The following is a 14,474-nucleotide window of genomic DNA, read 5'->3' as shown; positions in this document are numbered from 1 at the left end:
CAAATACCAAAACCAGAAACTGTAAATACAAAACAGACATTGTTATACCCAGCGGGGAATTTAGAAGAAATTCCTTTGCCTTAACAGTGGTCAGAATGTGGAACTTGCTACCACAAGCACTGATTGTGGCAAATAGCGTAGGTGCATTTAAGGGGAAGCTCGTTAATCACATAAGAGAGAGAAGAAAAGAAGGTTTTGCTGATGTGTTTATTTGAATAGGGGTAGAGGAGATTCATCTGCAGCATAAAAAATATGGCCTGGGCCAAGCTGGGCTAAATCCATGTTCTGTGCTGTAGATTCTAAGTGATCTAGAATTAGAGAAATGATTATTCCTAGATACAGGTATTCAAAATCAGGACCAATAACAGCTACCCAGGGTGTGCTCAGGTTGGGATAGGGCCATTGTGCCCAGGCAAGGGGCCCAGGCCAGAAGCAGCACTGGAGCTCATGATTTCTGTCCTTTTCCCTGTTCACAAGTACTTATTTCTCAGAGATTCCAATAGAGATTGTTCTAAAAAAAAATTCCAGCTAGTCTTGCACTACAGAAAAACATTAAAAAGAACCATGTCTCATGAAAATCAGATATATAGTTCAAAATCTTTCTTCTTTGCAAATGTGAAATTGTAACATCAAAATTAGTAAGAGAAAATACAGTATATTTTTACATCATAAGCTTCCTTAATATTTTACAAATAAAATGTATTGATCCTGTCCTTAGACAAGCTATTATATTCATCTTCATTAACCTAAGTGTGATACTTATGTTGCTTTGCAGTTCTAATTCTGTTTTTATGTTGTTTATCAAGTATTGAGTCGTTCCACGAGATTTCTATTCTCTTCTTGTTGACTGAGACTGTCCGGACTCAATTTACATGGACAATCAAAATAGAGGGGAGACATCCACCCTGTTAGCCTAGGCTGATTCAAGGGTTGCTTTTTAATGTGACTGGAGAGTGTGCTCCATTGGAACCATTCATTCTTATTACTCTTCCTTATGTTTCTTATTTTTTAGTAGATAAATTGCTTGTGACAGTGAGCAATATTGTTCAGGAAATACCAAAATAAAACTTTATTTTTATAATCACAATGTCTTCCCGTTTTATGCACAAATTCAAAAAGGTAATGAGAATGACTGAAAATGTGTTTTTTTTGTATGAACCAAGCACCCATGATGCTGAATTTAGTGTTTCAATTCAGATATGTGATTGTTTGTTTATTTAATCATCACACATGCATTTACTACAAACTGTTTCCAAACTATTTACTTAACAAAAGTAGTGTTCAGTATAAATTTCAAGATTGGAGTGATTTATGTTGAGGTTCCTTGGCCTAATCCATTCAACTACAGATTCATTTCCGAAGCTTATATGTTTTAATCACTGGAGATTAGAAGAATGAAAAGCGATCTTACTGCAACATAAGATTTTTAGGCACTTGACAGGATAGGTTCAGAAAGTTTGCTTCCCCGTGAAGGACAGAATAGGAGCAGAAGTAATAATTTCAACATTAGGACTTTAATACAGAAATGAGGAAAAATTACTTCTCGCAGTGGGTAATGAGTCTATGAAATTGATTTTGAGGGTTATTAAGGTTGGGTCATTTTGAATGATCAAAGATGAGATAGATAAATTATTTGAACAGTAAAGGAATCACGGATTATGGGGAAAAGACAGGAAGGTGACATTAAGGATTATCAGATTAACCACAATCACAAAATGACAGAACAGAACTGATGGGAAGAATGGTCTGTTTGTGCTCCTTCGTCTTGTAGTCTTATCTCCAAAACTGTCAGAAAGTGGATGTAAACAATAGCAATTACATTTAACTGTCATTCAGCTATCATTCATTCACTAACCTTGGTCTACAGCATAAATACCACCATTTCCTAGCTACAAGCAGCTCTGAGGAAGGGTCACTGGACCCAAAACATTAACGCTGCTTTCTCTCCACAGATGCTGGCAGACAAGCTGAGGTTCTCTGTTTTTGTTTTTGTATCACATTTAACTATTTTAATTATGGCACTGCCCTCTTGTTTTGCTGACTGATAGCATTAGAACTGGAAACATGTGACTGCAGTGGAAACGCTGTGCTAGTTTGTGAGGGAAGTATTACATTGCATGACAGCAGCTGTGAAAAGACATGAAAAGGTAAACCACATGTTTGCAGGTGCACATTCTCATCAGATTTTTACCTCAGAGTAACCTCATATCACAAACTGAGGTTGCACGTGTAGCAAATGGCCCCGTTTACAACAATTTATTATTAAGCTGTTTGTTTAATCATTGTATTAATATGCTTTTGAAGCCAAATTATTCCTCCAAAATGTCAGTTGTTTCAGACAGCTTTTGAATACTTCCAAGCAGTACATTTTGTGCATTTTAACTTTTAGACAACCAAAACAATCAAACATTAGAATGAAGAAAATTCCATAAAAGAAAGTTTGGTACAAATTTATTGTCAATGCTAGGAAAATAATTAAGCAATTTCAGGAAAAAAAATAAAAACATTTGTAAACTGTGTCAGTTTCATCTTCCCTCCAAACTTAACTATTTCAATGCACTCACGGTTGCCCTCCTATACTCTGTTCTCCTTGACCTTTACATCTCCTAAAATTCTGTTTCTGATGTCATTATACCAAACTCTGCTCACCCATAAAACCTCTGCTCAGCGACCTGCATTGACTCCCAATAAAATGTTGTCTGGGTTTTATCATTTTCATCCTTCAAATTGCCCCTTCGTGGTATCGCTCCTTCATCCCTCTTCTTATCACTATAGTCTCCTCAATCCCACAACCGTCTGAGACTTCTGCATTGACGTCTTAAGCATTTTATTTGCTACATGAATAACTTTTTTTGGGAGGGGCCTTCAGCTAACTAGACTCTAAACTCTAGACTTGCTCCCTAATTTGCCTCTTTCCCTTGCTTTCCTCCTATTACATTAGAGATGCTATGCAAGGACATTTTTTTTTAATGTAATAGGATTGAATGTGTATCAGAAAAAAGTCAACCGCATGAGATACCACAATTTCATTGAAATGCTTTTAAATTCATGGACATAGCATTACAGTGAAGGCAAGTTCATGGTGAGCAAAAGTTGTTTCATAATGACAAAGTAAAACACTTGACAATGAACAAATAAATAAGGAATAGACTTAAAATTAATATTAGGTTTGTTCATTGAGGCACTAGATAATTGCTTACATAGTCTCGTGGTTGCATTGGCCTTGCTTGCAGTGGTAACTCTTCATATTATCGCATTTGGACTTTTTTAAATGAGTCCAGTATTTTTGGATTCAGATAGTTTTCATAGAGGTGTTGTTCACATTTTCCTGCCAATCAGTTTTATTAAAAATGTGAATGGAAAATGTTACACAACCTGTCATGTATGTCCTAACTTTTCTTTCATCATAATGACGTTGAAGCACCTACTGATGCTGTCCTCTTGTCTCCAAAAGCATTGTTGTCTAGTTTTCACTCTTGAACCATTTAAGTATTTTATATATCGCTGCAAGATTCTGTCTGAGGCATATCTTTCTAAAAATGGACAAACCCTATTCGTGAAGCTGTCCTTCTTGGTTTTTCAGTCTGACACTGGGCTTCAATTTCTCTGCACTATCTTTGAGTCTACAATATAAGAACATTACAAAGAGCAGGAATAGGGAATTTAGCCTGCTTCAATATTCTATACAATCATGGCTGATCTCACCTTAACCTTAACTCCACTTTCCCACCCAATCCTCATAACCATTCAACCTATTACTAAAACATCCGTCTACCTCCTCCTTAAATTGACTCAGTATCCCAGTATCTGCTTCACTCTGGGGTAATGAATTCAACAGATTCGTGACTGTTTGAGAGATGGCTCCCATAAATCTGACATCGACTTTACAGAAGCATTGTAAAGCTTCAGAATGGCCTCTGGAAATTTTAACTCCACTGATGTGTCCTCTAATCCAGCATTTTATTTGATTTGATTGTTATGACTACCACTAGCTTAGGCTACTAAGTGGCAAGTATCGTATCTGCTAGACAAGTGCCAAATAAAGACTATTTCCAACAAGACTGAATCTGATCAGCTCCCTGACATACAATAGCATTGCAGTCACTGAATTCCCACTATCAACATGCTGAGTTTTACCATTGACAGAAACGTAAATGGATTAGCTTCATTCATATGCTGGCTACAACAGCAAGTCAAAGGTTAGTCAATCTGCAGTGAGTAACTCACCTCCTGACTCCCCAAAGCCAGACCATCTGCAGGGCACAAGTCAAGGTGTTGATGAACACTCCACTTGCCTCGATGACTCTGCCTGCATCCACATTCAAGAAGCTCAATACCACCCAGGACAAAATAGCCTGCTAATCGGTGCATTTCTTACCAGCTTAAGCATTCACCTTTGCACCACTGAAGCACACTGCCACATGGTGCACTGTGGCAACAGCTGCCCCAACCTTCAGCAACACCTTCCAAACATAAGACCTCTACTACGCCGAAGGAAAAAGATCCATCGGAACACCAATACCCACAAGTTCCCCTCAAAGCCACCTGCTATCCTGACTTAGTGCTAAATTACTGTTCTTTCTCTGTCACTGGATCAAAATCTTGCAGCTCCTCTTCTTAAATGTACTGTGAGTGTATCTAAACCACACAGACTGTCATGGTACCAACAGGCACTTTGTTCGCACCTTTTCAAAGGCAGTCAGAATAGGCAATAAATGTTGGCCTATCCAGAGATGCTTACACTCCATTAAAGAATTAAAAGATTCTGCAAAAACGTTTCTAACTGGAAATCAACTAATATCTCCAAGATGCTGTTCACTTTTCACCTTGACAAGTAAACATTCCACCCTGTTGAGAGATCAATCATTGCAAGCTAATTTCGAACTTAACTTTGGAATTAAAGTATTAAAGTGTTTGAAGGATTGTAGCTGGTGATCTTCAATGGATATGTATTTAGATATAAAAGATATCTAACTATTCTATTTTTATAGCCTTGGATATGTTACGATATTCAGTTCATGTAATTAGCACAGGTTCCCCTTTTGTTATTGGTGTTCCTGATTTTATTGCATGATTACAGTATAAACCACTTAATGGAAAGACCCAAATGGTAACAATTGTTCCTTTTAAACAAGTGGTTTAATGAAACAAATTTAGGACAATACACGGTGAATGAATTGGTGCTTAGCCAAATATTCCTCTCAAATGAATCCAAAATTTACCTGGCTTGAAGTGTGTCAGTAGCTATTTTGATCCATCTTATTAATTTTATATATTAATCTATTTTTAGTAACTTGACTGTGATATTACTTCTGCAATTCAATTTGTCACCCAATATTATTTTATTTTAGGACAGTTGTAATCACTTTTACTCCCCTGATCTAAGTCAAAAATTAATCATTGTATCTTACGTCTTTTTCAAGAACAGAGAAACATATATTCGTGCAGAATATTTTAAAGATTTACTAACAATAGTTGTAATTCAGTCCTGTTTTTACTAGCCCTGAGTCATCCAAATTTTAGAACTTAGAACTTAGAATAAAGGGCAACTATGTGTGAGGGAGCCAAAGTGTCATTCCACAATGTGTTGTAAGTCACCGTTGACTGGCAGCGTTGCTGCATGCATGTTTTTCTTTCTGATACTGCAGTGCTGAAGTTAACTAGCCGGCATGTGTAATTTAAGAATGAAAGAGCTTGGTCTAAAGTTGGATCGTCTTCGTTGTATTGTTTCTGCCAACCTTGTTTATGGTCTACCTACAGCACTTATAGCCAACGTTGGGTAGATATTCCTAGACTGATGCAACAGTAGTAAGTATAGAAAGAAGGGCATCTGCATCACTGTGCTAATTGTGTAATATTCATAACAGAAAATCAACAAACAATCAGAGTAAGATGTACTTGCATTACCTAGTTGTTCCATGATCAAAGTTAGTCTGGGAAAGGTAGACAACTTCAGTTTGAGATGTGTGAAGATTTCTAAATATGAAGAAGTGTGTGTGCAATTGCCTATGTAGATTACTTGGCAGGTTTGAAAATGAATACTTGCAGTCAGACTTAATGGTGCTATTTTTAAATCAGATATGGAGAAAAGGATTGGAAGAACAAAAAAGAATGCCAGAACATTACCAGAGCATACTGTGATCTTTCAAATGAGACAGCTGACAGTGAAGAATATTACTATGCCAGAGTAAGAGCTATTTCAGGAGCAGGATCTTCAGATTGGAAAAAAAGTCAAAGATTCAATCCTAAAGTGGAAAGTAAGTACAGGTTTAAACTTTTCAGTCAAGATACAAATTTTAACTGTATCAGCTGTAAATTTTGTTACAATCCCTGCAGTAACTTAACACTTTTTAAAAGTTAACTTAGAATGAGTAGCTGAATGGATGACACAAAAGGTTTTCATGCATTAATACGATAAAAACATTTAAAGCATCATTGACAAAGCACCATTTCAGGAGAAAGCCTATATTTAAACTATAGGAAAGGTCCCATATTTATCGTTTAAAATTACCACACAGAATTGCTTTTCTATACTGCTTGAGTAGACACTCTTTTCTCCCAGAACTAGTTAGCTTATCTTAGCTTGAATGAGTTCAATTTCATTTTTTCTTTCCCCAAACTGATGAGTTTTAAAATCAGATCTGCCTTTCGTGGTAAAGGTTTTCCTGGAGATTCTCAAGATCAGCAAATCTGCAGGCCCAGCTTCATTTTAAATCCTCGCCAATTTGCCTGTATCTATCCAAACATGTTTGTGTGCAGTTAATTATAGATACTATCCTTTACCTCCTCTGTCTTGAATCTCTTAGATCCTGAAAAATTGCCATGTCTGTGAAATTCAAAAATGTCTTTTTATAATCTTCTGCTGCAATGGCTTTTTATGCAGCATTCCCCTCGCAAAGCAACATCAATCACATAGGCCTGGTATCCAGGTAAACATGCTGATTTAATATCCTTCATACTCATCCTTTAAACTCAACTCTTATCTTGAAATTAAATTGACTGTTAAAACATAATGGTCCGATAGCTATTATATCTTTCGTAGACAAGAGCTGAGCGCGGAGATTTGTGGAAACTCCATCATTAGCAGACACTGAAGGAATTGCAAGGGAAACTGTAGATTCCACTAGGCACTTCCTCAACACCAGGAAACCTCCAAACCCTCGAATAAAATCAAGATTTTGGAGGATTCCAATGAAATTAAATAGATAATTGCTCAGGAGAAATTATAGTATTAAATAAATAGTCTAACTCCTCAATAACTATTCATCTACTTTATACACAAGCCAATTACACCTCCGACAAACCCAGTACACCACTCAGACCCAGACATGATTACCCTGCCTCTTCCCCAACCCCTTTCAGGCACTCCTCAAAATCTACCGCTTTAATCAAGGCTTTTGTCATCTGACTCAATATCAGTACTGATTAGTGTATGCCTTAGGGTCAGCAAGTCTTTTTATGTTTAAGTTACATCACAAAAATGTTTAGAGATAGTAGGAATTACAGATGCTAGAGAATCTGAGATAACACAGTGTGGAGCTGGATGAACACAGCAGGCCAAGCAGCATCAGAGGAGCAGGAAAACTGATGTTTCGGGTCTAGACCCTTCTTCAGAAGTAGGGGAGAGGAAGGGAATTCTGAAATAAATAGGAAGAGAGGGGAAGGTGGATAGAAGATGGATAAAGGAGAAGATAGGTGGAGAGGGGACAGACAGGCCAAAGAGGCAGGGATGGAGCCAGTAAAGTTGAGTGTAGCTAGGGAGTTAGGGAGGGGATAGGTTAATCCAGGGAGGACAGACAGGTCAAGGGGGCGGGATGAGGCTGGTAAGTAGGAAATGGGGGTGGGGCTTGAGGTGGGAGGAGGGGATAGGTGAGAGGAAGAACAGATTAGGGAGGCGAGGTCAAGCTGGACTGATGTTGGAATACATTGGGGGATGGGAGATTTTGAAGCTTGTGAAGCCCACATTGATACCATTGGGCTGCAGGGTTCCCAAAAGAAATATGAGTTGCTGTTCCTGCAACCTTTGGGTGGCATCATTATGGCAGTGCAGGACATGTCATCCAAGGAGTGCGGGGGTGCAGTTGAAATGGTTTGCAACCAAGAGGAGCAGTCGTTTTTCGTGAACTGAGCATAGATGTTCCACAAAGTGGTCCCCAAGCCTCCTAAGGATCAATGTGGACTTTACAAGCTTCAAAATCTCCTCTCCCCCGATCGCATCCCAAAATCAGCCCAGCTCGTCCCCACCTCCCTAATCTGTCCTTCCTCCCACCTATCCCCTCGTCCTACCTCAAGCCCCACCCCATCTCCTACCTACCAGCCTCATCCTGCCTACTTAACTTGTCTGGCCTCCCTGGACTGACCTATCCCCTCCCTAACTCCCCACCTAGACTCACCTTTACTGTCTCCATCCCTGCCGCTTTGACCTGTCTGTCTCCTCTCCGCCTATTTTCTCCTCTATCCATCTTCTATCCACCTCTCCCTCTTTCCCTTTTTATTTTAGAATCCCCTTCCCCTCCCGCATTTCTGAAGGAGGGTCTAGACCCAAAACATCCGCCTTCCTGCACCTCTGATGCTGCTTGGCCTGCTGTGTTCATCCAGCTCTACACCTTGTTATCTCACAAATATATTTATTGTTTTGTGTATCAAAATGCATTATAACTGTTAGGATCATTCTTGTGCATCTTTTTTTAATAGCTACGTATCAATTGTCTTTCAGCAACCATCACTTCCCCAAACGTAGAAGTAAAAGCCGGGGTCTGTTCCATCTCCATTACATTGATGGCTCCCCAAAAGTGGAAGGCAAACAATGAGGCTCAAGCTATTTCACTGGCTAAAATCTTTCATGACTTAAAATACAATTTGACTGTTACTAATAGAAAGACAAATAAGTCGGTAAGAAAAATTCATACATTATTAAAACCAAATATAAAAATACACAAGTTGATAGTTCTCAAAGCCTAATCATTTTTTCCTCCATCATGGGGTGGGGTTTTAGTTGGCGTGGGCTTGGAGGGCCTGCTCTCGTGCTGTAACTGGCTTTGTTTGGGGGAGGGCCTACAAAATTATGACAGGCACAGAGAGGGTGGGTAGTCAGAGGCTTTCTCTCTCGGTTGGACAGGTCAACCACAAGAGGCTCAAGGTGAGAGGGGTCAAAGTTTGGGGGTGACGTGCAGGGGAAGATGTTTCACATGGCGGGAGGGGCAGTGGTGTCTGGAATGCACTGCCACCAGAGGTGGTGGAAAGCAGGCGTGACGGCAATGTTTAACACTTATCTGGATAGACACACGAACAGAGGGTCTAAGTAAGGATTAGGGGTTGGCACAGGCTTGGTGGACCGAAAGGCCTGTTCCTGTGCTGTATTTTGTTGATATTTTGTTGATATGTGATGTGGTGTCACTGGCTGGGCCAGCATTGTTTCCTCATTCATAATTGCAATGGAGAACGTGGTAATCTGCTTTCTTCAATCAGTGTGGTGCTTCATGGTGTAGGAGCACACACAGAGCTGTTCGGGGTGGGAGTGGGGGTTATTCTAGGAGTTTGAATTTGTGATTGTGAAGGAAATAAAATATATTTCCAAATCAGGATGGTGAATGGCAGGGTAATTTCTGGTGGTAATGTTCCAATGCATCTGCTGCCTTTGTCCTTTTAGTTGGCAGTGGTCATGTGTTTTGAAGGTTATATCAAAGGAGCCTCGGTATATACAAAGAACAAAGAACAAAGAAAATTACAGCACAGGAACAGGCCCTCCAAGCTTGCGCTGATCAAGATCCTCTGTCTAACCTGTCATCTATTTTCTAACGGTCTGTGCCCATTTGCTCCCTGCCCATCCATGTACCTGTCCAAATATATCTTAAAAGACGCTAACGTGTCTGCATCTACCACCTCTGCTGGCAACGTGTTCCAGGCGCCCACCACCCTCTGTGTAAAGAACTTTCCATGCATATCTCCCTTAAACTTTCCTCCTCTCACTTTGAACTCATGACCACTAATAATTGAGTCCCCCACTCTGAGAAAAAGCTTCTTGCTATTCACTTTGTCTATACCCCTCATGATTTTGTAGACCCCAATCAGGTCCCCCCTCAATCTCTGTCTTTCTAATGAAAATAATCCTAATCTACTCAACCTTTCTTCATAGCTAACACCCTCCATACCAGGCAATATCCTGGTGAACCTCCTCTGCCCCCTCTCCAAAGCATCCACATCCTTTTGGTAATGTGGCGACCAGAACTGTACACAGTACTCCAAATGTGGCCGAACCAAAGTCCTATACAACTGCAACATGGCCTGCCAACTCTTGTACTCAATACCCCACCCAATGAAGGAAAGCATGCTGTATGCCTTCTTGACCACCCTATTGACGTGCGTTGTCACCTTCAGAGAACAATGGACCTGAACACCCAGATCTCTCTGTTCATCAATTTTCCCTAGGACTTTTCCATTTACTGTATAGTTCGCCCTTGAATTTGATCGTCCAAAATGCATCACCTCGCATTTGCCTGGATTGAACTCCATCTGCCATTTAGCTGCCGAACTCTCCAGTCTATCTATATTCTGCTGTAATCTCTGACAGTCCCCTTCACTATCTGCTACTCCACCAATCTTAGTTTCATCTGCAAACTTGCTGATCAGACCACCTACACCTCCCTCCAAATCATTTACATATATCACAAACAACAGTGATCCCAGCACAGATCCCTGTGGAACACCACTGGTCACAGGTCTCCAATTTGAGAAACTCCCTTCTACTACTACCCTCTGTCTCCTGTTGCCTAGCCAGTTTTTTATCCATCTAGCTAGCACACCCTGGACCCCATGTGACTTCACTTTCTCCATCAGCCTGCCATGGGGAACCTTATCAAATGCCTTACTGAAGTATACGACAATATGCCTTATTGATGATGCACATTATACCAGTGATGAAGGGGGTGAATGTTGAAGTTGGAGGATGTGGTTCCAATTAAATAGGTTGCTTTGTCCTGGTTGGTAGTGTTGAAGCTGCTGTCGTACAGGCAAGTTGTAAGTATTCCATCACATTCCTGACTTGTGCCTTGTAGATGGTGGACAGGCTCTGGGAAGTCGGGAGGTGAGTTCCTCACCACGGAATGCCAAGCCTTTGTACTAGTCTTATAGGCACTGCATTTATCTGGCTGTTCCACCTTAGCTCCCAGTCAGTGGTAACCTCCATGACCTGGTTGTGAGGTATTCGGTGACACAAATGCTATTGAATGTAAAATGATGAGGAATATATTTTCTTTTGTTATAGATAGTGGTTACTTAGCACTTGAGTGGCATGGATGTTACTTGGCACCTGTCAACCAAGCCTGAGTATTGTCCAGATTTTACAACATTTGGGCATGGACTGCTTCAGGATCTGGAGAATTACAGATGATGCTAAACATTGTGCAATTATTGGCAAACATCCCCAGCTCTATACAAAAACTGAAAGAACTGTGAATGCTGTAAATCAGAAACAAAAACAGAAGTTGGTAGAGAAGCTCAGCGGGCTTGGCAGCATTTGTGAAGAAAATAACAAACTTAACGTTTTGGGTCCAGTGACTCTTCCTCAGAACTGGACCCGAAGTATTAACTCTGAGTTTTTCCTACACAGATGCTGCCAGGCCTGCTGAGCTTTTCCAGCAACTTCTGATTTTATTCCCAGTTCTGACCTTATGATGGAGGGAATATCCACCAGACAGATGATGGAATTTGAATTTTAAAAAAATATGGAACTGTAACCATTGTTGATTCTTATAAAAACTCTGGTTCACAAATACCCTTCAGGAAAGGAAATCAGCCACTCTTCACCTTGTCTGACCTACATGTGACTCTCAACCCATTGCAATGTTGTTGACTCCTAACTGTCTCCTGGGCATTAGGAACAGACAATGAAAGCTGGCCTAGCCTAATGACACTAATATCCCATAAATGCATTTTAAACAAATTGTCCATAGCTATTTACAGTTGGCTGAGGCAGACCTGCAAAGCTTACATTGAATCTGGTAGTTATGGAATCATTTATCCCTGTCCACTGCATGGTGTTTCTGCTGATAGGCATTCAAGCAGTCCTGTGTTGTAGCTTCACCATGTTCATACTTCATTTATAGGTATACACAGATCTGCCCCTAGCATGTGCTCCCCTACACCTTCCATTGAACCAAGCCTGCTCTACCTGCTGGGTGGCAATGGTCAAGTCAGGCATTTGCTGGGCCATGTGTTTACAGATTCTGGGTGAATTCAATTCCATTGCTGTTGCGGTGTTTGACGGTGCCTTGTGGGTTCTGAGTTTTGAGTTCCTAGATCTGTTTGAAGTCTGTCCCATTTAGCATGATGTTAATGCCACAACACAATCATCAATATTTCCCATGTGAAGGAAGAACTTAGTCTCCACACGATTGTGCGGTGGTTGCTATTATCAGTGCTATCATGGACAAATACATTTGTGTAAGTTAGATTGATGAGGATGAGTTCAAGTAGATTTTTCACTCTTTTTGATTCATTCACCATCTGCCTCAGATAGAGTCTAGCAGTTATGTCCTTACAATGCAGCCAGCTTGGTCAGTGGTGATGCTGCCAAGCCAGTTTTGGTGATGGACATTAAAGTCCTCCATCCATAATATATTCTATTCCTTTGGCATCCTCAGTGCTTTGTGTAATTGGGATTCGATGTGAAGCACTATTTCGTCAGTCAAAGTGGGGCTACGAATGAAGTGAATACAAATGTTACATAAGCAACTATGCTTGCCCGTAAATAGCTCTGCAAAGGTGTGGCTGTTGTTATTTTTAACTATTTTAGTTCTTTATCTTTTAGCTCATTTTCCTTGAAGATGATAACTTTAAAAAAGTGGATACTCTGGAGCATGATACCACATACTGTGTGACAGCTCAAACAGTGGAATTTTCCTTTCATAGAATAAGTGAACCATCTGAAACTGTTTGTGCGACAACACCAAAAGGTGAGAGCATTATTTTAAATAATAACCTATATTTACAAAGAAATGGCAACACAGTGGTGATTCACTGGAGTACTAATCCAGGGCCCAGGCTCTAGGGTAAGCTCTCAAAATTCCACCATGACAGCCAGTGGAACTTAAATTCTGTCCTGAATTTGCTCAATGACTGAACTTGCAAACCCCTCGGTGGACAAAATTGCAAAGAACTACTGCCCTCTCAATGAAGAAGCTCCTCATCATCTCCGTAGAATATGAGATTGTGTCCCCTAGTTATTGATCACACAGTCAGAGACAGCCTGTCTGTGTCTACTGTATCTCATCTATCTCTTTAGGAATTTTCAAGCTCTCTGTGAGATTATGTCATTCTTCTGAACTCCAAAAATTTCAGACACATTTGCTTCAATTTCTTTTCAGAGGACACCTCACCATCTGAAGGATCAGTCTGGCAAATATCTGCTGCACTCCCTCCATTGCAATTATATCCTTCCTTCAGCAAGTGAACCAGAATTACCCTCAGAGCTCTACGTGCAGCATCACCAGTTTTCTCTACAACTAAAGCAAGACTTCAAGCTAGCCTCAGTAATGATGACTTTGGCAATTACTTTCAATTGTCTTAAAACCAATCTGGTTTAGTCGCATTCTTTGGGAAGGAAATCTGTCACCCTTACCCCGTCTGACTACAGACGCACAGCAATGTGGTTGACTCTTAATTGTCTCCGGGAACGGTAGTCGTAAGCAATCAGTTAAAAGGCAATTCCGGATAGAAAATAAATGTTGGTCTTGCCAGCAATGCTTACATCCCACAAGAATTGCAAAGAATCAATGAGTGCAAAACTGTTATGTTGTATAAAATTATATTAAATTATCATTAATCATAAGGTCACATTCGAAAAGACAGTTCAATGCTACGTGCTTGTACCTTGTCTAGCATTTTTAATCTTGATTAGAACAAAGAACATAGAACATAGAACATTACAGCACAGTACAGGCCCTTCGGCCCTCGATGTTGTGCCAACCTGCCATACCAGTCTGAAGCCCATCTAACCTACACTATTCCATGTACATCCATATGCTTGTCCAATGACAACTTAAATGTACTTAAAGTTGGCGAATCTACTATCGTTGCGGGCAAAGCATTCCATTCTCTTACTACTCTCTGAGTAAAGAAATTACCCCTGACATCGTCCTATATCTTTCACCCCTCAATTTAAAGCTATGCCCCCTCGTGCTCGCCATCACCATCCTAGGAAAAAGGCTGTCCCTATCCACCCTATCTAACCCTCTGATTATCTTATATGTCTCAATTAAGTCACCTCTGAGCCTTCTTCTCTCTAATGAAAACAGCCTCAAGTCCCTCAGCCTTTCCTCGTAAGACCTTCCCTCCATACCAGGCAACATCCTAGTAAATCTCCTCTGCACCCTTTCCAAAGCTTCCACATCCTTCTTATAATGCGGTGACCAGAACTGTACACAATACTCCAAGTGCAGCCTCACCAGAGTTTTTTACAGCTGCAGCATAACCTC

General features: G+C 40.3%; 1 protein-coding gene across 1 annotated transcript in view; it reads left to right on the top strand.

The window, feature by feature from the left end:
• The window catches only part of LOC125452770 (interleukin-20 receptor subunit alpha-like), a 41,752-nt gene that overhangs the window by 19,203 nt on the left and 8,075 nt on the right, over positions 1-14,474 (top strand). The window contains exons 3-5 of the mRNA XM_059645734.1: positions 6,079-6,257; positions 8,717-8,892; positions 12,809-12,953. Coding sequence (XP_059501717.1) covers positions 6,079-6,257; positions 8,717-8,892; positions 12,809-12,953 — 500 coding nt within the window. The remainder of the gene's footprint in view (positions 1-6,078; positions 6,258-8,716; positions 8,893-12,808; positions 12,954-14,474) is intronic.

Source organism: Stegostoma tigrinum, chromosome 4, assembly GCF_030684315.1.
Source record: "Stegostoma tigrinum isolate sSteTig4 chromosome 4, sSteTig4.hap1, whole genome shotgun sequence".
NCBI lineage: Eukaryota > Metazoa > Chordata > Chondrichthyes > Orectolobiformes > Stegostomatidae > Stegostoma > Stegostoma tigrinum.
This window is presented reverse-complemented; position numbering and strand designations above follow the sequence as displayed.